This window comes from Aquarana catesbeiana, linkage group LG05 (genome assembly GCF_042186555.1).
Source record: "Aquarana catesbeiana isolate 2022-GZ linkage group LG05, ASM4218655v1, whole genome shotgun sequence".
NCBI classification, from domain to species: Eukaryota; Metazoa; Chordata; class Amphibia; order Anura; family Ranidae; genus Aquarana; species Aquarana catesbeiana.
The window spans coordinates 256,862,141-256,889,003 of NC_133328.1; the positions used below are offsets into that span (position 1 = coordinate 256,862,141).

Sequence of the window (26,863 nt, forward strand, 5' to 3'; positions counted from 1 at the left end):
ATGCGTCTGTGTGGGCGGAGCCCAAAACAGCTGTGCTACCTTTAAAAAGTGATAGTGGATGCGGGGATCGGAACCCGCTGTCCCAGGGAAGAGGGTGTGGGATTGGGGGGAGAAGGTGCAGGAGCTGGAACATGAAATGTAGGTACTAATGCGCAAACCAAATAAATAAAAAACGAAGTAGCTGCCAACATAAATGGTGTTCCCACACAGTGCTAATAGTAAATTGAATAAAGTGACACTTACTCAAATAAATGTGATAAATCTACAAATGTTTGGGGCGTGGCCTGGACAGTAATGGTGTAGGTCGCAAATAGTGTGAGCTCCGCTGTCCCAGACTCCTATTTATCATCCTGACTGAATCCTGCTCATCCTACGCTTCATCTTGCACCCGGGGATCCCTCCTGCCTCCTGTGCTGATTATGGAGCCTGTCAGCCCGCTGGAGCACCGCACGAGGCTGCTGTGGCACAGACCTTTGGATCGGCATTGGCCCTAGGAAAGGCCGCGGCTGCAGCCTATTTCCCGGAGCGGCGGCCATCTTGCTGCACCCGGCGGAGGCCGAAATACACCCCACGGGCCTCCCGGACGGCTGAGAGCTTGCTCCTCCCCTGTAAGACCCTCCGGAATACCTGAGACCGCTGTGGGGGTACTTTTTATATACAATAATTGCTCTGAAGCGGCTGCGATTTCGGCCTGTATTCAGGAGCGGCGGCAATCTTGCTACACCCGACGGCGGCCTTGGGGAGATATCCTGACCTTTCTAAGTGTCCTGTGCCCCTGCCCCTCCTAAAAAGATCTCTGGGCTGCCTGTGACAGGTACAAGTACATCCAGCTTTGGCTTTGAGGACGAGACTTAGGCCTAACTCCCGGAGCAGCGACCATTTGGCGTTACCTGGGGACAGCCTGACTGCCCACACTCCGGAGCAGGGAGGAAACATGTTGCCACTGAAAAGGAACTCCGAGGCGGTGGATAAGTTGGCGAAATATCGCCATCAAGACCAAGACCAGCAGGCAAAAAATGGCGAGGGCACGTGCTCAGCGGCGGACCATCAGGGCGCAGACACAGCTAAGGTCCGGGATGCCATTGCGACGCTGCAGGGGGCGCTCACCAAGAAAATAAATGAGGTCAAGATCGACATCTCTATTCTGCGCCAAGACCTACTTAAGGTAAAGGATAGGGTTACTGAACCTGAGACACGCATCGCATCGGAGCGGCGAAGGACATTCTGCACCCCCTGAGACACACCAAGGAGGACCTGCAGCACCAGATTCAGCAGCTACACGCTCACCAAGATGATATGGAGAATCGTCCGAGATGCTGCAACCTCCGGTTTATCGGTTTACCTGAGAAGGCTGAGGGCACCAACCCCACTGAATACTTGGAATCCCTCCTGATTCAACACTTTGGAAGAGAGGACTTTTCTGCTATGCTCGCAATGGAAAAGGCGCACCGCATCCCAGCAAAGCCTCCTTCTGTGGGAGCCCTCCCCAGAACTTTTATTGCCAAGTTTCTTAACTTTAGAGATAGCGATAAAATTCTTCGGCTAACCAGAGAGAAGGGTAACATCGCCCTGGGCAACGGCCATGTCGCAGTGTTTCCTGACTTCTCTAACGAAGTCCAAAGAAAGCGAGCACAGTTCTAAGATGTCAAGAGGCGGCTTAGGGCGGTGCACCTTAAATATGCCATGTTGTTCCCGGCCAGACTGAGAGTGGAGGAAGATGGCAGAGCCATATTTTTTGAGGACCCGAAGGCGGCAGTACAATGGCTGGATCGGTGCGGACGTCCGGATGGATGAACAGGTTTGCGGCATGTTACTGTGAGTACTGTCACTATTATTATTTGTTGACGAGCCCCTACTCCCAATTATCCATTTGCCTCTTTCTACTCCCCCCCCATCTTTATAACACATGCATTACTGAATGTGAGAGCGGAGATTCCCCCCTTTTTGGAGTTAGGGGGCCCGATCCTTGTACTCCCCTTGGGGGGGGGGATTTGATTTCTTGATAACCCTGGACACTCGGCTTCGGGCCTGGAGCTATTTGGACCATAGAGCTTATCACCCTGTGCATCTCATTGCCCTCACAGCATATACATGGGGATACCATAGGGTGGAGGCCCCTGAACTCTGATACATCAGGATGACTGTATATCCTTGCAGCGAGAGCCTCACTCGGATGGAGAAAGAGACAAAGGTCATGATTCGTGCCCTAACCTTGCTTCACTCAGTGAATAATCGTCTCCATCATGTTTGCAACCCCCTTTTTCTTTCTATTTTGTACTTTTTTGCTTATTATATTCTAAGTGTTGTACCTCCAGCTAATGTTGCTGGCTGGAAGATGATCTATATAAAGGCCGCATGGGAATGTATGCTTCCGCCAAGTTGGGGAGGCAAGAAGCTGGGAGGGAAGGAAAATGCTGGATCTTTTGATCAGAGCATTGGGAATGTTAGCACCGTTGTGCACATGTTCTTTACTTGGAATGTTTTTAAACAAGCACTTATTACATATACAATATGTTGGTTTACTTGCATGGTGGGTGTGCTGCCTTGGTTTGAGGAGGAGAGGCTGACCTGCAGGTCCACATGCGATATATGTGCACATGAACACCATGGCAGACATTAAATTTATGATGTGGAATGTGCGGGGCATGCGGGATAAGATTAAAAGGACAGCAGTGTTACAATATTTGAAAAGTCAAAAGGTGGATATTGTCGCATTGGTGGAGACACATGTCACAGGTCACTTACAGGCAGCCCTGAAGCGTCCTTGGGTGGGGTGGGCTTACCATAGCACCCACACAAATGTCTAGAGGGGTATCAGTGTTGATTGCAAAATCTACACCTTTTGAATTAGTCTCCATGGTGTCGGATCGGCAGGGCAGGTACCTCTTTCTACATGCAATTGTGGGGGGAGACCCCTTGTTGATACTGGCTAGCTATATCCCCCCTCCATATAGGGCAGACGTGGTCACAGAGGGTCTTGCATTTATATCATTGTACCCGTCCACACCAGTAGTGTGGATGGGGGATTTCAATCACACGATGACTCCATCCCTTGACCGCCCGGCACGGGCTGAAACCAGACCTGATGAACCACTGCATACTAGGTTGTACCGTACACTGATTGAGTTTGCCCTTGTTGACGTGTGGAGACATACTAACCCCACGACTAGAGCATACACTTACCACTCAATAAGTCACAACACCATGTCCAGGATAGACTACATACTCATTTCCAGGGCCCCTTTGCAAAAGTCACGGGCTCAGGATTTGCTCCTAGGACCCTGTCAGACCACTCTCCGTGCTGGCTGACGGCATCCTTGCGAGTAGCTTCTTCCACTAGGTGCTGGCGGCTAAACCATCATTGGTTATCCCTTCTTTAAGACCATGACTCTATTGCCAGGGAGCTGCTCTTCTTTTTGGAGGGTATACAGGAACCCCTTGCCCTCACCACACACTGGGACGACTTTAAAATTCACGCCCGTAGAATATTATCCTCCAGAATAAATAGGTTAAAACGAGAGTCCAACACTGTATTTCAACTCACATATGACAAACTGTCAGGAAATCCCTTCCAGCAAATGTCCTAGCACTAGAAGAATACCTGTGCACAAAGGAGCCGTCCAGTGCACGCACATGCGCAATAGCGCGAATAGCGGTGCGTGGGCAGGAGCACACGCGCGCCCCTTGTGACAGCACTTGGCGCCAAGATGGGGCTATTTAAAGGAGACTGATGCCTTGCTTCCTTGCTGTCTGGTCTACAGCGTTTCCTGAAGACCCCTGCTGCCTTGTTACCCAGTTAAATGAATCTAGTATCTACTTGGCTTGTTCCTGACTTCCCTGTTTACTGCCTGCCCCGATTCCGGCTTGGACTCTGACTACTCTTTTGGATTGCCCTTCTGTACCTGATCTGCCCACCAGTACTTTGACCCGGCTTGTCTGCACCTCTCTGCTGTCTGCATCCTGCTGCTGGCCTACAGTGCACCTCCCTGCTGTCTGCATCCTGCTATGGGACTACAGTGCACCTCCCTGCTGTCTGCATCCTGCTACAGGACTACAGTGCACCTCCCTGCTATCTGCATCCTACTACTGGACTACAGTGCACCTCCCTGTTGTCTGCATCCTGCTACGGGACGACAGCATTCCGGGCTCTACCTACCAGGTACGTGACACAAACTACAAGACTGAGGCCTATAGTTCTAACCCGACCCTTTTGGATTGCCCTTCTGTACCTGATCTGTCCGCCAGTACTTTGACCCAGCTTGTCTGCACCTCTCTGCTGTCTGCATCCTGCTTCTGGACTACAGTGCACCTCCCTGCTGTCTGCATCCTGCTATGGGACTACAGTGCACCTCCCTGCTGTCTGCATCCTGCTACGGGACTACAGTGCACCTCCCTGCTGTCTGCATCCTGCTGCTGGACTACAGTGCACCTTCCTGCTGTCTGCATCCTGCTGCTGGACTACAAGTGCACCTCCCTGCTGACTACAGGATCCAGCCCTCTACTCCAGTCTTCCAGTCAGGCACTTGTGCCCCTTTGTATGTAGAGTGATAGATACTTGTGCGCACACCAAAAACAAACAAAAAAAATAGGATAAATATAACCACTACCAATATATAAAATCAAGCTCAGCAAAGAAGGGAAGAATAGCTGCCACAAATAATAGTGTTCACACACCTACAAACAAATGATAGGAAAGATATGTCCATGTCAAATCCAGTAAGTAGGACGAACAAAAAGAGAATTATGGAAAAGACTTAGAGAACATACCCAAAATATAAAGAATGGCTATCCGAAACACAGTCTGTCAAAACACTATGATCAATAACATAATAGGGACCCCTCCTCATTAAAAGTATGGGGAATTGAGAAATATAAACCCCATTGGAGGGGTGACAATAAAGTGATAAAACTGAGTCAGTCAGAATCTCGCTGGATACATGAGCTCCGTACTTTAACGCCTCTGGGTCACAATGTTGAATTTGACCTTAATTGCTTTATTTCTAATTATTAGGGGTGACTGTTGCTCTATAATAACTTTTTCTCTGGCTATTTACGTTTGCATTAAGCATACTCTATGATTATTGTTTTTGGACATATTACCTTACTGGATCCTTGTTATTTTTTTAGGGTCATTTCAATGTTAGATTTTTTATGTGTTCTTGGTTGTATACTTGAGAAAAAAACACTTTGAAGTTTAATTTTTACCTGCCATAAATACCTGGATGTGTAATATTATCTTTGACAACTAGAGGGAGTTTTTCCATCCTTTCCCCCACTTTATATTTATATATATATATATATATATATATATATATATATATTTATTTATTTTTATATTAATTTTAAAGTCTCATATCCAATTCTTTTAAAAAAGTATTTTTATATAAGTCAGTTTTCTTAGTGTATGGAAAACAGGGTCAATATTTAGAAATCTAAGGATTTGTTCAGGAATGTTTTACCTATTATTGTTTGAATTCATTTACACTGTGCATAAGGAGTGCCGGTCTGTCTTGTCGTTAAGCTCGTGTCATAGGGGTTGCCATGGTTACCCCTCTGCCATAAGAGCGATCCGTATCCGCCTGTCTTCATTCCCTTTGATAAAGTGACGTGACAGTCACGCAACGCGTCAGAGAGAAGAGAGGCGGTGTATTCGGCTGCTTGTCTTTCCGATCACGGCCGGGATCGGTGAGTCAGTGAGCTGCTTTTAAGTTTTTCACTGATACTGGTAGTTTTAAATGTAAGTGGGTTATTATTTAATAAAATTGGATGATTTTACATACTTCACTATGGAGTCCTTCCCCTTATTTTTGAGCTAACACTGCTTGGACAACTTTAAGATCAGGAGATGCTTTATCATCTACCATAAGGCTGGTATCACTCTGTCGGGAGCTGACGGCGTTCTAAACCACCTGGAAGCACAGAGTTCGTGAGGCTGCTTTTAGGCTGTTATCGCTCACCCGGGAGGTGAGAGACTGGGGGAACCGGTATTTGTACACACCTTTCTGTCATCACTGGGGATTTGTGAAAGATTTTTACAATTTATCACGAAGGAGATGTGAATGTGATTTTCTATTATATAATTTGGATATATGTGGGACTTGTTTGTTATTTACTTTTTGCTTAAAAATAACTTTAATTCACTTTGGGAGTCACAATAATTTTTATCACACTTAGTGTGTCATTTTGTGCTGGACACTGGTTTTTTCTACTTGCTGGTGCGCTATTACTTATTTCTTACTTTTAAGTTATTTGGAAGTTACATTGTATGCTCTATTAGAAAGTAATTTTTGATTTTAAACATTTGTTGCAAACTGGATGTTTTATTATTCCATTTGTTTTCTATTTTTGGATGCTGCACTGAAAATTATCTGCACATTATTTTTTATTTTATTTATATAGAGTGGTGGAATTTAGAGAACACTTTATTGATACAGATTTAATTAATTTTTATTCACGGGCATATTTTATTGTTTGATGATTTTAGGGATTTTTTATTTCAAACAGGTTATCAATTATTTGGATCCCAGTCCTAATTATCTGGATCCCAGTCACTTAGTTTTAGTATTCCACTTGTTTTTTATTCTGGATGCTGCACTGATTATTATTTGCACACTAATTTGGTAATCTATGTATATAGAGTGGTGGAATTTAGAGAACACTGTTTTGTTGGAGTTACAGATCTAATTAATTTTTATTCACGGGCGTATTTTATTGTTTGATGATATTAAGGTTTTTTAAAAACAGGTTATCAATTATCTGGATCCCAGTCATTTAGTTCCCGAATTAGCCGCACTCTTTGATGCAACATGGGTTTGATGTGATCCTTGGTTGCACAAAAGTGGTGGAATATTAATTGACATGAATCAGACCTGTACCTGGAGTTTCTGTCCTGGTGTGGTTACTAGTTTCTTGTTACATAGCATTATCCTTTTTTGAGTCATTATTAAGTATCCACGCATCACAGATCCCTTTACCTTTATATTTGAGTTTTTTATCTGCATCTTCCTGATAGGATAGTCCCCTTTGGCATCCCAGTATTTTACATATTTAGATAAGCGCCGCAGATTTATCTTTCTTATCATGTGCCCCTTTGTACTCTCGAGCCCCTGTCAGCACTACCAGGGGTTTCCTGAGTCAGACGTATATGAGAGGCCGCTCCCTGCATTCCGGGCTCTACCTACCAGGTACATGACAGTACCGGACAGCCATGTCCGAGCCCACGCAGGAAACGTCGCCCATGGAGGACTTATGCCGTCATCTAGCTGGACTTACACAAGCTGTTAAGGACTTACAAGACGGTTATAACTGGCTGGAAGAGTATGTTCAAGTTTTATCTACCCCAGCTCCTGGAACATCTACTCCTCCTTCAGTGGTCATGCTCCCTCCTGAACCCAAGGTTCCCACACCAGAAAGGTTTTCCGGGGATCGCAGCAAGTATAGGGCTTTCCGTAATGCCTGCGAACTTTTCTTTGCACTACAACCCAGAACCTTTTCTCTCGAAACTACCAAAGTTGGCTTCGTCATTTCCCTCTTACTAGGCAAACCCCAGGCATGAGCCCATCGCCTCTTGGAGCAGAAGGATAACTGTCTTAACCACCTGGACATTTTCTTCCAAGCCATGGCCCTTCTCTGAGGATCCGCAACAAGCAGCTACCGCTTTATTCTCTCTCCAGCAGGGCCGTAGGGCGGCGGAGGACTATGCATCCGAATTCAGGCGTTGGAGTTCCGACACAAACTGGAACGACGCAGCCCTACTTTAACAGTTCCGCATAGGTCTCTCCGAGTCATTAAAAGATGAGTTGGTCCGGGTTGGCATTCCGGCAACACTTGAAGCTCTTATCAACCTGTCCATCCAAATAGACAGGCGTTTAAGAGAATGAAGAGCTGAACGGACTGCTGGTCCCTCTCGTCCAGTATGGATGCTTCCACGTGTACCAAATCCTCCTGTTCACACCTCCGCTGATACTCCTGAGCCAATGCAATTAGGCCTGATCCGTCCCTCTCTGACTCCGGAAGAACATCAACGCCGGCGGGCTAACAATCTTTGCCTCTACTGCGGGGAATCTGGACACTATGTGAGGACTTATCCCGCAAAGATCCGTAAGCACATTACCCTCTCCTCTACCTCCTTATCTGCTGTGTTTAATAATGTAACTCATTTGGCTATCTCCATTTCTCTACAGCTTCCAGAAGGGAATACTCAAGCAGCCACCATAATTGATACCGGAGCCTGCAGCGGGTTTATGGACTTGTCTTTTGCCCACAAACTCCGAATCCCTCTACGACCCAGAGCACAGGGACTGTCTGTACACCTGGCTGATGGATCGGCTATTAAATCTGGGCCTGTAACACAAGAAACAGTTCCTCTTACCATCATTTCTGGCAACCGTCAAGAACTACTCTGTCTTGTTTTCATTCCCCCTACTGCCGTCAGCATTGCCTACAGGGAGCTACCGACGTCCCGTCTTCCTTGTTGTGTCTGGAAACCGATGCTGAGACCTGCCAAGCAATTCCTAAGGCATACCATAACTTTCTGGATGTGTTCAGCAAAAAGGGGGCAGAGACACTTCCGCCACATAGACCCTATGACTGCCAGATTGAACATCTTCCCGGAGCAGAAATTCCCTTTGGGAGGATTTTCCCCTTAACCGAACTTGAGTTAGGTACTCTTAAAGAATACATAGATGACAATCTGAAAAAAGGGTTTATACGCCCTTCCACCTCCCCAGCAGGAGCAGGGATTTTCTTAGTGGAAAAGAAGGACCACTCCCTACGCCCCTACGTAGATTAATCGGGACCTTAATAAAATTACAATTAAAAACCGGTACCCCCCTACCTTTGGTACCTGAACTCGGAACTGCATCCATATTTACCAAACTGGATCTTCGCGGAGCCTACAACCTAGTCCGGATCCGAAGCGGGGATGAATGAAAGCTGAAAAGATTTACGATGTTGGGGACAGGGAGCTACTTGCAATCAAAGCCGCGCTGGAAGAATGGCGTTACCTCTTGGAAGGAGCGGCCCACCCTATTCTGGTGTACACCGACCACAAATATTTAGAGTACCTGAAAGTTGCCAAGAGATTAAAACCACGTCAGGCCAGATGGGCACTCTTCTTCACTAGGTTCACTTTCCACATCACTTACAGGCCGTGATCAAAGAATATCAAACCAGACGCGCTGTCCCGGATGTTCAACGAACCTGAAGTTCCTTCTCCTCCAGATACCATCCTTGCTCCTGGAAATTTTGTCATGCTTCAAGGAGACCTACTGTCCCAAATCAAACAGGCTTCTTTAACGGCTCCCCATCCAACAGACATCACTTTAAAGTCTAGAGATGACCTACTATGGTACAAAGACAGAATTTTTGTGCCACAACAAACACGGGTTGCCGTCCTCAAATCTTGTCATGACCATGAACTAGCTGGCCACTTTGGTATATACAAGACTTCCGAACTCCTCCAACGCATGTTCTGGTGGCCTCAGCTACTAAAAGACTGCAGACGTTATGATGAATCATGCATTACCTGCATCCAGAACAAGGGCAGCAAGACCAAGGCTTGGGGGCTGTTAAGACCTCTACCTGTACCGGAAAGACCATGGAAGATGATCTCCATGGATTTCATTGTCGAATTACCACCATCAGAGGATTACACCACTATCTTCGTAGTGGTCGACAGACTTTCCAAAATGGCTCACTTCCTGCCTATGAAGGGTACCCCATCTGCCTCTGAAACCGCAAGGATTTTTATTAAAGATATTGTAAGAGTCCACGGTATACCTGCAAACACTGTATATAATCGGGGGGTACAATTTACATCCAAATTTTGGAGAGCCCTGTGTGAATCCCTGAAGATTGACCTTTCTTTCTCCTCTGCCTACCATCCCCAGACTAATGGTCAGACTGAACGAACAAATCAGACCCTTGAGCAATACTTACGATGCTATTCTTGTTTTTCTCAAGATGACTGGGTGCCCCTGCTACCTCTTGCCGAGTTCGCCTATAATTCTGTACATTCTGCAACCAACCAGTCTCCATTTTTTGCGAACTATGGGTTTCACCCCTTGTTTTTGTCTAACAACATTCCAGAGTGTGCAGTACCAGCTGCCCAAGAAGCCTTGAGTTTCTTTAGCACAGATAACAAGCTACTCCAAGAGACAATGGCAAAGACTCAAGAACATAACAAAAGAGACATTTGATAGAAAAAGGAGAGGGGAGCTTGACCTGAAAGCTGGAGATCAAGTCTGGCTGTCCACCCTGAATCTGAAACTAGCATGCCCATCCAGGAAATTGGGCCCTAAGTTTGTGGGTCCCTTCCCGGTAGTAAGGAAAATTAATAATGTGGCTTATGAATTGAAACTACCAGAGTCATTCCGTATACACCCAGTTTTACACGTGGCTTTACTTAAACCTTCAGTCCCGGACCCCTTCCTCAACCGGGACACCGGTCCTCCTGAGCCTGTGCTCATCAACGGTGAAGAAGAATTCGAGGTTGAATCAATCATAGATTGCCGGAAAAGACGCAATCGGGTTCAGTATCTGGTAAAATGGAAGGGTTACGGCCCTGAGGAGAACTCCTGGGAACCAGAGACTAATATCCATGCAAAAAGACTGATCCTAGCCTTTAAAGGATCTCACCCCCAATAAATTGGCCCATCCGGAGGCTGCCCATTGGAGGGGGGCAATGTCAGGAAATCCCTTCCAGAAAACGTGCTAGCACTAGAAGAATACCTGTGCACAAAGGAGCCGTCTGGCGCACACGCAATAGCGCCCGCCCCTTGTGACAGCACTTGGCACCAAGATGGGGCTATTTAAAGGAGACTGATGCCTTGCTTCCTTGCTGTGCGGTCTACAGCATTTCCTGAAGACCCCTGCTGCCTTGTTACCCAGTTACCTGAATCTAGTATCTACTTGGCTTGTTCCTGACTTCCCTGTTTGCTGCCTGCCCCGATTCCGGCTTGGACTCTGACTACTCTTTTGGATAGCCCTTCTGTACCCGATCTGCCCGCCAGTACTTTGACCCGGCTTGTCTGCACCTCTCTGCTGTCTGCATCCTGCTGCTGGACTACAGTGCACCTCCCTGCTGTCTGCATCCTGCTACGGAACTACAGTGCACCTCCCTGCTGTCTGCAACCTGCTGCTGGACTACAGTGCACCTTCCTGCTGTCTGCATCCTGCTGCTGGACTACAAGCGCACCTCCCTGCTGACAACGGGATCCAGACCTCTACTCCAGTCTTCCAGTCAGGCATTTGTGCCCTTTGTACTCTCGAGCCCCTGTCAGCACTACCAGGGGTTCTCGAGTCAGAGGTATACGAGAGGCCATTCCCTGCATTCCGGGCTCTACCTACAAGGTACGTGACACAAACTACAAGACTTAGAAGAGGCCTATAGTTCTAAGCCGATCCTTGAAAACCTGGACAGAGTGAAACTGCAGACCTGACTATTCACGCAACTGCACACTGAAAAGGCTAATCAGCGTAGTTTTTTTTTCAGGCAGAGGGTGTATGAGCAGGGTGAAAGGGCAGGGAGACTGCTGGCCTATATGGCTCACATGTACGATAAGCCCCCAGTCGTGGTGTCGCTTGTTGACCCAGACGGGTGTAATATAACAAACCCAGAACAGGTGGCAGATCAATTTAGACAATTCTATGGCAATCTATATAAATCCCAACACACGTACACGCAGAGGGAAATTCAATCATATTTATCTTCCATACAGTTCTCCCAGCTGAATCGAGAACAAGTTGAGCTTCTTGATGCACCTATTACCGACCACGACATCACGGAAGCGATCACACAGCTAGCTAAATCTAAAGCTCCAGGGATGGATGGATTGCCTCTGGAATTTTATTTCACTTACTCGGATATATTGGTCCCCAAGCTGAAAGTTTTTTACCAGTATATATTTGATCAGAACTTACTAACCGAGTCTATGCAGGAAGCCCAAATCATAGTTCTCCCCAAGCCAGGAAAAGACCCGCATCTCCCTGAATCCTACAGGCCTATCTCACTCCTGCAGGTAGATATTTAAATCTTAGCTAAAATCCTGGCTTCTAGATTAAACACTATTATCCTGACTTTAATTCATGCGGACCAAACGGGCTTTATGCCGGGGAAAAATACAGCCATGAATATTAGGCGACTTTATATGAATATCCAAGCCTGACATGATAACTCAGGAACGAGGGTGGTGGTGGCGTTACATAGTTACATATATAGTTACATAATAGGTGAGGTTGAAAAAAGACACAAGTCCATCAAGTCCAACTGATGTGTGTGATTATATGTCAGTATTACATTGTATATCCCTGTATGTTGTGGTCATTCAGGTGCTTATCTAATAGTTTCTTGAAGCTATCAATGCTCCCCGCTGAGACCACCGCCTGTGGAAGGGAATTCCACATCCTTGCCGCTCTTACATTAAAAAACCCTCTACGTAGTTTAAGGTTAAATCTCTTTTCTTCTAGTTTTAATGAGTGGCCACGAGTCTTGTTAAACTCTCTTCTGCGAAAAAGTTTTATCCCTATTGTGGGGTCACCAGTACGGTATTTGTAAATTGAAATCATATCCCCTCTCAAGCGTCTCTTCTCCAGAGAGAATAAGTTCAGTGCTCGCAACCTTTCCTCATAACTAAGATCCTCCAGACCCTTCATTAGCTTTGTTGCCCTTCTTTGTACTCCCTAAATTTCCAGTACATCCTTCCTGAGGATTGGTGCCCAGAACTGGACAGCATACTCCAGGTGCGGCCGGACCAGAGCCTTGTAGAGTGGGAGAATTATCATTTTATCTCTGGAGTTGATCCCCCTTTTAATGCATGCCAATATTCTGTTTGCTTTGTTAGCAGCAGCTTGGCATTGCATGCCATTGCTGAGCCTATCATCTACTAGGACCCCCAGGTCCTTTTCCATCCTAGATTCCCCCAGAGGTTCTCCCCCCAGTGTATAGATTGCATTCATATTTTTGCCACCCAAATGCATTATTTTACATTTTTCTACATTGAACCTCATTTGCCATGTAGTCGCCCACCCCATTAATTTGTTCAGGTCTTTTTGCAAGGTTTCCACATCCTGCGGAGAAGTTATTGCCCTGCTTAGCTTAGTATCGTCTGCAAATACAGAGATTGAACTGTTTATCCCATCCTCCAGATCGTTTATGAACAAATTAAATAGGATTGGTCCCAGCACAGAACCCTGGGGAACTCCATTACCCACCCCTGACCATTCTGAGTACTCCCCATTTATCACCACCCTCTGAACTCGCCCTTGTAGCCAGTTTTCAATCCACGTACTCACCCTATGGTCCATGCCAATGGACCTTATTTTGTACAGTAAACGTTAACGGGAAACTGTGTCAAATGCTTTTGCAAAAACCACGTCTACGGGTCTTCCTTTATCTAGATGGCAACTCACCTCCTCATAGAAGGTTAATAGATTGGTTTGGCAAGAACGATTCTTCATGAATCCATGCTGATTACTGCTAATGATACCGTTCTTATTACTAAAATCTTGTAAATAGTCCCTTATCATCCCCTCCAAGAGTTTACATACTATTGATGTTAGGTTAACTGGTCTGTAATTCCCAGGGATGTATTTTGGGCCCTTTTTAAATATTGGCGCTACATTGGCTTTTCTCCAATCAGCTGGTACCATTCCAGTCAGTAGACTATCTGTAAAAATTAGGAACAACGGTCTGGCAATCACTTGACTGAGTTCCCTAAAGTACCCTCGGATGCAAGCCATCTGGTCCCAGTGATTTATTAATGTTAAGTTTCTCAAGTCTAATTTTAATTCTGTCCTCTGTTAACCATGGAGGTGCTTCCTGTGTTGTGTCATGAGGATAAACACTGCAGTTTTGGTTACTGAAGCCCCCCGATTCACTCGTGAAGACTGAGGAGAAGAATAAATTCAATACCTTCGCCATCTCCCTATCCTTTGTAACCAGATGTCCTTCCTCATTTTTTATGGGGCCAATATGGTTTGTCCTCCCTTTTTTACTGTTTACATACTTAAAGAATTTCTTGGGATTTTTTTGCTCTCCTCCGCTATGTATCTTTCATGTTCTATCTTAGCCGTCCTAATTGCACCCTTACATTTCTTGTTGCATTCTTTATAAAGTCTGAATGCTGAGGATGATCCCTCAACCTTGTATTTTTTGAAGGCCTTCTCCTTTGCTCGTATATGCATTTTTACATTGGATTTAAGCCATCCAGGACTTTTGTTGGCTCTTTTAAATTTATTACCCAATGGGATACATTGGCTAATGCCCTTATTTAATATGCTCTTAAAGCAAACCCATCTCTCCTCCGTATTCTTTGTTCCTAATATTTTATCCCAATTTATGCCTTTTAGCAAGGTTTGTAGTTTAGGGAAGTTGGCTCTTTTGAAATTCAGTGTCTTTGTATTCCCTTTATGTTTCCTATTTGTGTGATTTATACTGAAACTAATTGACCTGTGATCGCTGTTACCTAAATTGCCCCGTATTTCCACATCTGTGATCAGGTCTGTGTTGTTGGTAATCAGTAGATCCAGTAATGTTTTATTTCTAGTTGGTACCATCTGACCCATAAAATTGTCCTGCAAGACATTAAGGAACTGGCGAGTCTTAAATGAATGCACGGTTCCCTCCACCCAGTCTACGTCTGGATAATTAAAATCCCCCATTATGAGAACACTTCCCATCCTTGCTGCTAATCCAATTTGTGATAGGAGATCCGTCTCCACTTCCTCCCTCAGGTTAGGGGGCCTATAGCATACTCCCAGTATTATTTTCCCCTTAGCTTCATCCCTTTGGAGCTCTACCCATAAGGATTCCACCTCCTCTCTAGCTCCCTCAGTGATGTCATCTCTCACATTCATTTGTACATTATTCTTGATATATAGGCATACCCCTCCCCCTTTTTTACCCTCTCTATCCTTGCGGTATAGGGTATACCCTTGAATGTTTGCCAGCCAATCATGAGAACTGTTGAACCAGGTCTCTGAAATTCCCACAAAATCCAAATCCTCCTCGTACAACAGTATCTCTAGTTCACCCATCTTGTCCGCCATGCTCCTGGCATTGGTGAACATGCCACATAGTTTAGACCGGTTGCATATTGTCCTCGTATTGGGTGTTTCGAGATTGCAACTAGGACTTGCTACTATACTCACCTTGTGTTTTTGTGTTTTGGTTAACCTACCACTAATGCCCCCAATACTACCCTCTGGAATATCTTCCACGCTGGCTATCTCTGCCTCTGGACCCTCCCCCCCATCGCCTAGTTTAAAAACCCCTCTAACTTTTTGTCCATCTTCATTCCCAGCAGATCTGCACCCTCCTCATTTAGGTGCAGTCCGTCCCTTCTATAATACCAGTTACCGACTGAGAAGTCGGCCCAGTCCTCCAGGAACCCAAACCCCTCCTTACTACACCAGCTCTTCAGCCACTTATTTACTTCCCTAATCTCCCTCTGCCTTTCTGGTGTGGCTCGATGTACTGGTAGTATTCCTGAGAATACTACCTTGGAGGTCCTTTTCCTCAATTTAGCTCCTAAGTCCCTAAAATCGTTCTTTAGGACACTCCATCTGTCTCTGACTTTGTCATTGGTGCCAACGTGCACCATGACAGCCGGGTCTTCCCCAGCCCCTCCCAGTAATCTGTCCACAAGATCCGTGATGTGCAGAAACCGAGCGCCCGGTAGACAACATACTGTTCGGCGCTTCAGGTCTTGGTTACAGATAGCCCTCTCTGTCCTTCTAAGAATTAAGTCCCCTACCACCAGAATCTGTCTTTCCTTTCCCTTTGCTGCCCCCCCACTCTCACTGAAGGAGTTCTTCCCCCGGCAGCTAGGAGAGTCCCTCAGCTTCAGCAGTGCTGGTCCCTGACTGGTTTCACCAATGTCATTCAATGGAGCGTACTTATTGGGATGCTCCAGTCCTGGATCGGCCTCCCTGGCACTTCCCCCTCTACCCCTCCTGTCACCCATCTACTCTTTGCTAGTGCCTGCACCTCTTTGTCTCCACCCGCCTCTGTGCTGGCCCCTGCCGTGTACGTTCCTGGCTCTCCTTTAGTATGGAGGGACTTCTCAGTGCTGACAGTTAGATACAACTAAGGCCTTTGACTCCGTGGAATGGCCATTTTTGTGGGAATGTTTGCATAATTATGGATTTGGGGCACGCTTTATAAAATGGGTACAGCTTCTATATCAGACACCCAGGGCGAAAATCTTTGTGAATGGATGGCTGAGCAGTTTCCACTTGAGAGGGGTACTCGACAAGGGTGCCCTTCTCTCCCTTACTGTATGCGCTGGCAGCAGAGCCACTGGCCATAGCTATCAGAGCACACCCCGATATTCAGGGTCTGCACCAGGGCCCTACGGTCGATAAAATAGGAATGTATGCTGATTACACCATACTATACTTAGCAGATCAGGGACCATCACTCCAAGCAGCATTAAGACTTATTGAACAAATGGGGGGATACTCGGGATTGCGCATAAACTGGGACAAGTCTCAGATTCTTCCAATAGATGTATTCCCTCCCCCTTTCACAACTCCCCCATTACCACTTGCTAGAGTATCCAAGATTAAATACTTGGGAGTGGAGGTAACCAGGGACCTGGTAGACTATACATCCCTGAATGTAACCCCTTTGTTTAACTTATTAAAAAATAAAACACAGACGTGGTCCAGATTGCCATTAGGGGTGATGGGACGCGTAAACTTAATTAAAATGATCATACTGCCCAAAATTCTTTATCTGATATGGCACGCCCCCCTATATATTCCCCTAAAAATCTTTAAGCAGATGGAAGCGATCCTAAATTCATTTGTCTGGGGTAATAGTAGACACAAGCTAGCTTGGCAAACCCTTAAAAACCCCACAGACATGGGGGTGTATCTCTCCCAGACCTCCAGGACTATTATTTAGCCTCGCAGCTTTCCCACATGTACCATTTCCACACGTCGGAAATGCAACGCTATAGATCTTTAGTTTGTGACAAACCAGGACACCCGGCGTATACACCCATTCAGGCTATACTTCGGGGGGAAAAAACACAAGGTCCCTCTGCGTGGTACAACGCGGGCATGTTGCTACATCACAAATACCTGCAGCTCCGCCACGCACTTAGAACCCAATTGCCGGACTTGGATGTAGAGATGGAACCTCCCCCTGTGCTGAATATAGTTATGGGAAATGACCCCTCTAAGCTTATATCACACTATTAGACAACGAGGCGCAGCTGCTGTTTCACACAAGGCCAAAACTATATGGGAACAGGACGTAGGACTTATAGATGACATTGACTGGGCCGAGATTTTAGAGGGAACCAAGACGGTGTCCCCTAAGCTGTCCGACCGACTGACACAACTGTATATAGTACACAAAGCCTATCTGACACCAGTGAGATTGGCAAAGTTCCAACACACGCCGGACCCGACGTGTCGCCTGTGCAGAGCTGATCCCGGCTCGTTTTACCATCTCATATGGAGCTGCACACATGTTTAGACATATTTGGATGCAGGTTGTCCGTTTCCTCCATGATAATATGGGATCCCCTGTGAAGCTGGACCCTAAGTTATGTATTTTGGGTCTATTGCCAGATGTAGAGGTAGATAAATATCACAATTTTCATTTTTGAAACATTATTCTTAGCACGCAAAGTGATAGCGCAAAGATGGATGCAGAATATGCCCCCCACGCTACAGTTGTGGAAAAAAGCAGTTAATGACACCCTGCCATTTAAGAAACTGATCTACGCACACAGGGGATCCGCACAAAAATATTCAAAGATCTGGGACAGATGGTTGGAGGACGGGGAGACCTGTGTATAATGGTTCCAAATCCAGTGCAGCGTTCCCCTACACCAAAAATACGGAATATTTATAAGTTGGAATAATCTGCCGCATAACTTACGGCACATGTGAATGTATGCCCTGTAATATTCCTGCATATTTAATTGTGATGTTACAATATGTATCTGACCTTCTATGGCTATATGTACCCGATTGGCTTGTAAAATGTGTTTTATATTAATAAAGTTGTTTTTTCCCCAAGTAAAAAAAAATCTAAAAATGTTTAAATGTATCACCTAAGATACTAAAAGTGAGAAAATAAACAAAGTATAAATAATCCTTCAATAAGCAATACTGTGCAATATTCCAAAAACGATACTTGAAAACAATACGGTGCAAATAATAATAAAATGTGATAAACTTTTCCTTCAATAATAAAGTGCAGTAATTCAAAAGTGACAGTAAAGTGAATCAATGTGAACGTGCCTAATCATAAAGGAAGATCTAATTTGTCCAAATCCACCATCCGCTGTGCACAAGTGGTTTGCCCCAGCCCCTAACCTTGGACAGAGACCCCTACAGGTCGAGTCAAGCCTCTGTGTAAATGAAACTCCTGAAACTCCTGAGGTAAGCACAGATATAAACTCAAACGTTTTGATTTCAATTGCGCAAGCCATTAATGTTTAGATATATATTAGGCACTTCGCACTTAAACATACAGTATCTCACAAAAGTGAGTACACCTCTCACATTTTTGTAAATATTTTATTATATCTTTTCATGGGACAACACTGAAGAAATTACACTTTGCTACAATGTAAAGTAGTGAGTGTATAGCTTGTATAACAGTGTACATTTGCTGTTCCCTCAAAATACAGTCATTAATGTCTAAACCGTTGGCAACAAAAGTAAGTACACTCCTAAGTGAAAATGTCCAAATTTGGCCAAAAGTGTCAATATTTTGGGTGGCCACCATTATTTTCCAGCACTGCCTTAACCCTCTTGGGCATGGAGTTGACCAGAGCTTCACAGGTTTCCACTGGAGTTCTCTTCCACTCCTCCATGGCGACATCATGGAGCTGGTGGATGTTAGAGACCTTGCGCTCCTCCACTTTCCGTTTGAGGATGCACCACAGAAGCTCAATAGGGTTTAGGTCTGGAGACATCCTTGGCCAGTCCATCACCTTTACCCTCAGCTTCTTTAGCAAGGCAGTGGTCGTCTTGAAGGAGTGATTGGGGTTGTTCTCATGTTGGAATACTGTCCTGCGGCCCAGTCTCCAAAGGGAGGGGATCATGCTCTGTTTCAGTATGTCACAGTACATGTTGCCATTCATTGTTCCCTCAATGAACTGTAGCTACCCAGTGCCGGCAGCACTCATGTAGCCCCATACCATGACACTCCCATCACTATGCTTGACTGAAGGCAAGACACACTTGTCTTTGTACTCACCTGGTTGCCGCCATACACGCTTGACACCATCTGAACCAAATAAGTTTATCTTGGTCTCATCAGACCACAGGACATGGTTCCATTAATCCTGGTCCTTGGTCTGCTTGTCTTCAGCAAACTGTTTGCAGGCTTTCTTGTGCATCATCTTTAGGAGAGGCTTCCTTCTGGGACGACAGCCATGCAGGCCATTTTGATGCAGTATGCAGCGTATGGTCTGAGCACTGACAGGCTGACACCCCACCCCTTCAAGCTCTGCAGTGATGCTGGCAGCACTCATATGTCTTTTTCCCAAAGACAACCTCTATGACGCTGAGCATGTGCACTCAACTTCTTTGGTCGACCATGGCGAGGCCGGTTCTGAGTGGAACCTGTCCTGTTAAACCGCTGTATAGTCTTGGCCACTGTGCTGCAGCTCAGTTTCAGGGTCTTGGCAGTCTTCTTATAGCCTAGTCCATCTTTATGTAGACCAACAATTTTTTTTTAGATCCTCAGAGTTCTTTGCCATGAGGTGCCATGTTGAACTTCCAGTGACCAGTATGAGAGAGTGAGAGAGCGAGAGCGATAACATCAAATTTAACACACCTGCTCCCCATTCACACCTGAGACCTTGTAACACTAAAGAGTCACATGACACCGGGGAGGGAAAATGGCTAATTGGGCCCAATTTGGTCATTTTCACTTAGGGGTGTACTCACTTTTGTTGCCAGCGGTTTAGACATTAATGGCTGTGTGTTGGGTTATTTTGAGGGGGCAGCCAATTTACACTGTTATACAAGCTGTACAGTCACTACTTTACATTGAAGCAAAGTATAATTTCTTCAGTGTTGTCACATGAAAAGATATAATAAAATAAAAAATGTGAGGGGTGTACTCACTTTTGTGAGATACTGTAAGTCAATTGCGGTTATTTGTTGGATGTATACAACTTTATATTATTTATTATTATTTATATTAGAAAGTGGGTAAGGTAGTTAGCGCCACACTTAACTGACAATCAAATAAAATGGTATGTAATTAATTTTAGTATCTAAAGTGAATCATAAATACTGTTGCGTAAACCTATTTATAACAAAACTTCGAAGTTGGGTCTGGACAATAGGATTTTCATGGCCCCTGGATGTAAAAGATTTAACGCACTCTCTTTTTTATCCAGTTGACTTTTCCCCATCACCAGTCTCAAAAAATTTCACGGTAGAGTAATATGGAAACTAGCACGTGAAGAGGAAAGTCAAGTTATTTGGATGTTTATAAAAACAAAAATAACTGCTTTCTGCATTAATAGTAAAAAGGTTCACCATACAATTTAGAAAAAAAAAATAGAGTACGCTTTTCAGTGTAGTCACATAAACATGTATTTACCTTGTAATTCTTGAATAAAATGAGGACTAAAGATTTTTGACAAAAAATTAACTGGAAATCGCTGCATAAGAGTACATGAATGTAGTATATTAAGTAAGGTTCGTGGGTGAAATTGAGAAAACCGACTGACTAGTACTTTTTCAAGATGTCTAATAAAGGCAGATGCATCGGGAGGGAGATAGTTCAACTTTCCAAATGGTATAATCAGCTGTGCAATCTGATGAGTGGTAAAATGTTCTGAATTGTACACAAAATTCTCAGCAACAGCATTAAAAATGGGCTTAGATAGTAACAGTTTCTGACTGCAGTATTGCATGACATGGATAACAGCTTCTGGTGACATTGTGAATACCTTATCAGTTACGTGCATTTCCAAAACTTCAGTAAACAAAGGATTATTGTAATTGAACTCTGTTAAAGCCACCAAAACTTTAACAAGTTCATCATCTGAAAATTTTGGTACATATTTTACAGAATACTCGCATAGTCTTGTAATAAGTTGCAAGGCTTGTGTCTGTTTAAGGGCCACCAAAGAACCAAGAACAGAGCTGGTTAAATTGGAATTTAATTGCTTTGATACTGAAAACATAGCTGTATGCATTTGGTTTAATAAATGTTGGTATTTACTTCCATTGCTTAATCCAGCTTGTAACAGGCTATAAACCATTGTTAATTCTTCTGGTGTCCAAGTGTCAACTTGCATATTTTCCAACTGATCCATAATAGACTGAAACATAGAAAAGTTTGATCCTTCAATTGCTAACAAGCTTTCTCCTAAAATGCAAAGACTTTCGACTGTCATCTGTCCTCTGTTAACTCGCTCTTGACATTCAGATGATAAACTTGCCATTATGGTACTATGGCTGTCCATTCCAAGCTGAACAAGTGCTTTATAGCCGTTTACTAGGCTATATGTAGAAAGAGTTTGAGACCCTTTTTCTAAATGACACAATATAGTTTTAAAAATCTTGTTTTCAAACACCTCGTTTGAGTTTAAAATCAGTCCAGTTTTTGATTCTGTGTCAACTATTTTAAGCAGAGCTGCAGCAACTATGGTGTCCGTTTTATGGTCAGTGGATTCCAACAATTCAAGTACTTGCTTGGTTGAGCTGAGGCCACAAAGCTGTTCCAAAAAGTATTTTTCACCCACTGGCAGGTTGCTCAATGTAAAAACACTTGGCCCTTCTCCATGAAAGTAAACCGCACACTCTGTTATACTGCGAGCTGGGCATAAGATAATGGAGGAATATTGTCTCAGGTAATACAAGTTGTGCAGAGATGATCTCTTCTGTATGCTTTGTTTAAAAATGGTATAATAGTTTACTGCAATTTTGTGGGCAGTTTTCATCACAGATGTATGTAATAATTTCACAAAAGCCATGCCAGATGGTAATAAAATGAGACCTCTGAAAAAAGAAAAGAAGAGTTTTAAAAAAGTGAATGATTTCTAAATGCATTAACATGTACCGTATTTATCGGCGTATAACACGCACATTAATTTTAAGGGGGAAGTTTAGGGGGAAAAAAAATAAATTTTAAATAAGGAACTTTGAAGCACAATAAGGGTCATTGCCCATCTGCAGCCTCACCATTGCCATCAATGCAGCCTCACAAGTGCCATCAATCCAGCAGTCTCACCATTGCCATCAATGCAGCCTGATCGATGCCCATCTGCAGCCTAGAGGGGACAGGGAGGGGGGCAGGACGAGCGCCTACAGATTACATAAGTGAGACTCTCCTATGATAGACAGAACAGCGGTCCAATGGCAGCCTAGGAGACGGAACTTCCTATTACAGAAACCGCCAAGTAAACAGGAGATTCTCACTGTATGTAATCTGACGGCACTCATCCCGCCCCCCTCCCTGTCACCTCCCTGGCAGCTAAAATTGAAGTATTGGCGTATAACACGCACACGCTATTTGCACCCAATTTTCATGGTGAAAAAATGAGTGTTATACGCCAATAAATACAGTAATTAGTTTTAGATGGTGTGATAAGGATTTAGAACTTCTCACGTTTTTATGACTGTTTAGTCATTGGGAAGACTAACCTTCACTATTGGTTCTGGTGACCTTTGTCTCCAGTACAAAAAACAATGGAAATTCAACATTTTGTCACAGAAACTAAAAAGGTGAGGGACAATTTTTCAATGGAATAATCTGTTCTGGTGACAGCAAAGAGGGTATAGGTCTTTTGGATGGATCTCATAATTTGAACAGGGCGCCATTCATTTTTCCTTTCAAAAATTGGAAAGAAAAAATGTTTGGCTGTACATACACTTTAACCACTTCACCTCCGGGAAAGATTTATCCCCCTTCCTGACCAAGCAATTTTTTTGCAATACAGGACTGCATTACTTTAACTGACAATTGCGCGGTCGTGCAGTGCTGTACCAAAACAAAATGTATGTCCTATTTTCCCACAAATAGAGCTTTGTTTAGGTGGTATATGATCAGTTCTGTGTTTTTTATGTTTTGTGCTATATACAAAAAAAGATTAACAATTTAAAAAAAAGAAAATAATCTTACTTTCTGCTCTAAAACATATCATCACATATATTAAAAAAATGTAAGTTCATCAATTTAGGCCAATATGTATTCTGATACATAAAAAAAAAATCCCAATAAGCATATATTAATTGGTTTGCACAAAATTTATAGCGTCTACAAACAATAAGATATATTTATGGATTTTTTTTTTTTTTTACTAGTAATGTTGGCATTCAGCAACTTATAGCAGTACCGCGATATTGCGGCAGACAAATTGGACACCTAACTGACATTTTTGATGACACTTTTTTGGGAACCAGTGACTAAAAATATGCACTGTCACTGTACTAATGACACTGGCTGGGAAGGGGTTAACATCAGGGGCAATGAAAGGCTTAACTGTGTGCTAAAATGTCTTTTCTAACTGTGGGGGAGGTGCTTTTACTAGTGGAAGGCATGGATCTGTGTTCCTGCTTTACAAGAAACACAGGATCCCTGACTTCTGTACTGACAGAATGGCAATCTGCATTGTTTACATAGGCAGACTGCCATTCTGCCTGTGTACAGAACGATCAGCGGGTGCCGGCGAACATTAAGTCTGCCTGACCCGCTGATCCAGGTCCTGTTGTGTAGAATGACAGCGGGAGCACCCACTCATGCCCGATACCTGGAAATGCAGAGTCACATATAAATACACAGGTGATACTACGCATTTGCAGCGCGGCCTCCCTGTAGCAGTCAATGTGCTATAGGGTGGTCGGCAAGTGGTTAATGCAGAACTACAGCCATAACTTTTTTTCCCCACCATGGCTGTCCCGCTAAGCATGGATGTTTGTGTTCATACAGACAAACTAAATAAACTCCTTACGCTAGCAAATAAAATATAAATAAGCACTGCTGCATCCACTACACAATCTAGATACTAGAAGTAAAAAAGCTACTTCAACAAAAATGGCCATGCTGTCCCTTTAAAATTCAAAATAGCTACTGTGCATATAATAACGTTATATTATATACTATTACTATACTAGGCGAAGGTAAAAATAGTGTAAGCTTAGTGCATACAATCTATCAGTACATGCAAAATAAATGAAAAAAGAAAAAAATATTCAATAAAGATGCAATAGCGCCGTTAAGTATTATTTTAAAAGTACCAAAAGACAATCAAGCCCTAAAGCATATGTATTATAATATTCTAATTTACCCTCAACTTAAAAAAAATAAATAAAATTTAAAGTGTATATACAGTATCTCACAAAAGTGAGTACACCCCTCACATTTTTGTAAATATGTTATATCTTTTCATGTGACAACACTGAAGAAATTACACTTTGCTTGCTACAATGCAAAGTAGCGAGTGTACAGCTTGTATAACAGTGTAAATTGGCTGTCCCCTCAAAATAACAACACACAGTCATTAATGTCTAAACCGCTGGCAACAAAAGTGAGTACACCCCTAAGTAAAAATGTCCAAATTAGGCCCAAATTGTAAATATTTTTTAGCACTCCCTTGGACATTGAGTTCACCAAAGCTTCACAGGTTGCCACTGGAGTCCTCTTCCACTCCTCCATGACGACATCACAGAGCTGGTGGATGTTAGATACCTTGCGCTTCTCCACCTTCCGTTTGAGGTTGCCCCACAGATGCTCAATAGGGTTTAGGTCTGGAGACATGCTTGGCCAGTCCATCACCTTTACCCTCAGCTTCTTTAGCAAGGCAGTGGTCGTCTTGGAGATGTGTTTGGGGTCGTTATGTTGGAATACTGCCCTGCGGCCCAGTCTCCGAAGGGAGGGGACATGTTGGCATTCATGTTCCTCTCAATGAACTGTAGCTCCCCAGTGCTGGCAGCACTCATGCAGCCTCAGATCATGACACTCCCACCACCATGCTTGACTGTAGGCAAGACACACTTGTCTTTGTACTCCTCACCTGGTTGCCGCAACACACACTTGACATCTGAACCAAATAAGTTTATCTTGGTCTCATCAGACCACAGGACATGGTTCCAGTAATCCATGTCCTTAGTCTGTTTGTCTTCAGCAAACTGTTTGCGGGCTTTCTTGTGCATCATCTTTAGAAGAGGCTTCCTTTTGGGACGACAGCCATTCAACCAGTTTGATGCAGTGTGCGGCGTATGGTCTGAGCACTGACAGGCTGACTCCCCACCCTTTCAACCTCTGCAGCAATGCTGGCAGAACTCATACGTTTATTTTCCAAAGAAAACCTCTGGATATGACGCTGAGCACGTGCACACTAAACTTTTTTGGTCGACCATGGCAAGGCCTGTTCTGAGTGGAACCTGTCCCATTAAACCGCTGTATGGTCTTGGCCACTGTGCTGCAGCTCAGTTTCAGGGTCTTGGCAATCTTATAGACTAGGCCATCTTTATGTATAGCAACAATTCTTTTTTTTCAGATCCTCAGAGATCTTTGCCATGAGGTACCATGTTGAACTTCTAGTGACCAGTATGAGAGAGTGAGAGTGATAACACCAAATATAACACACCTGCTCCCCATTCACACCTGAGACCTTGTAACACTAACGAGTCACGTGACATCGGGGAGGGAAAATGGCTAATTGGGCCCAATTTGGACATTTTCACTTAGGGGTGTACTCACTTTTGTTGCCAGCAGTTTAGACAATAACGACTGTGTGGTGAGTTATTTTGAGGGGACAGCAAATTTACACTGTTATACTGTACACTCACTACTTTGCATTGTAGCAAAGTGTAATTTCTTCAGTGTTGTCACAGGAAGATATAATAAAATATTTACAAAAATGTGAGGGGTGTACTCACTTTTGTGAAATACTGTATTTGTACAGATGGACAATTGTACATATGGAAAAATCAAATATAAATAAACAAGCATATACAAATGCGTGTTATTTAGTGACAAAGACAACGATTATATAAAAGTGAATAAAGCAAAAAAAAAAAAATTGGATTTTTAAAACAGCTTACCTGGAAAATCTTTTTCTTGGAGTACATCATAGGACACAGAGCCTCAAGTAATTACATGGTGGGTTATGGGCCTACCTTCAGGTGTTGACACTTGTATAACCAATACAGGAAGTTGACTCCCCTATATAACACCCTCCTCCTTCCAGGAGTCCTCAGTTTTTGTAGCCAAGCAATATAAGCAATATACTCTCACCCCATAAAACAGAGGGACGGGAGCTCTGTGTCCTATGATGTACTCCAAGAAAAGGATTTTACAGGTAAGTTCTTTTTAAAATCCTATTTTCTTCATCGTACATCATAGGACACAGGGCCTCAAGTAATTACTTGGTGGGATGTCCCATAGCAATTCTACTTGAGGGGAGGGAGACACTACCCGTAGGGCACCCCCAGACCTTGAGGAATTATACTGCTGTCTGCAGCACACTACACCCGAAGGCGATATCCTCATTCCATCTTACATCTACTTGATAACATTTTGTAAATGTATGCACTGAAGACCAAGTCGCGGCCTTGCAGATCTGAGACATGGAGGCCTGGTGACGCACTGCCCAAGAAGCACCAACCGCTGCACCTTAACTTGAAAAGGGGGAATCTTTCCCTTTAAATCATAAGTTTGAATTATAACCTGCCGAATCCACTTAGCCACAGTGGATCTTGACGCTGCCTGTCCTTTTTTAAGACCCTCTGGCAGAATAAATAAGACATCAGTCTTATGAATCTGAGCAGTTTTCTTTAAATAGATCTTCACTGCTCTCACCACATCAAGACAATGTAGTGAATTTTCTTCTTTGGAACATGGTTTTGGAAAAAACGATGGCAGGACAAT

General features: G+C 43.9%; 1 protein-coding gene across 1 annotated transcript in view; it reads right to left on the bottom strand.

The window, feature by feature from the left end:
- FASTKD3 (FAST kinase domains 3) overlaps positions 1–26,863 on the bottom strand; it is an 844,994-nt gene that overhangs the window by 809,031 nt on the left and 9,100 nt on the right. Inside the window, exon 2 of the mRNA XM_073630725.1 lies at positions 20,585–21,990. Coding sequence (XP_073486826.1) covers positions 20,585–21,965 — 1,381 coding nt within the window. The 5' untranslated portion in view covers positions 21,966–21,990. The remainder of the gene's footprint in view (positions 1–20,584; positions 21,991–26,863) is intronic.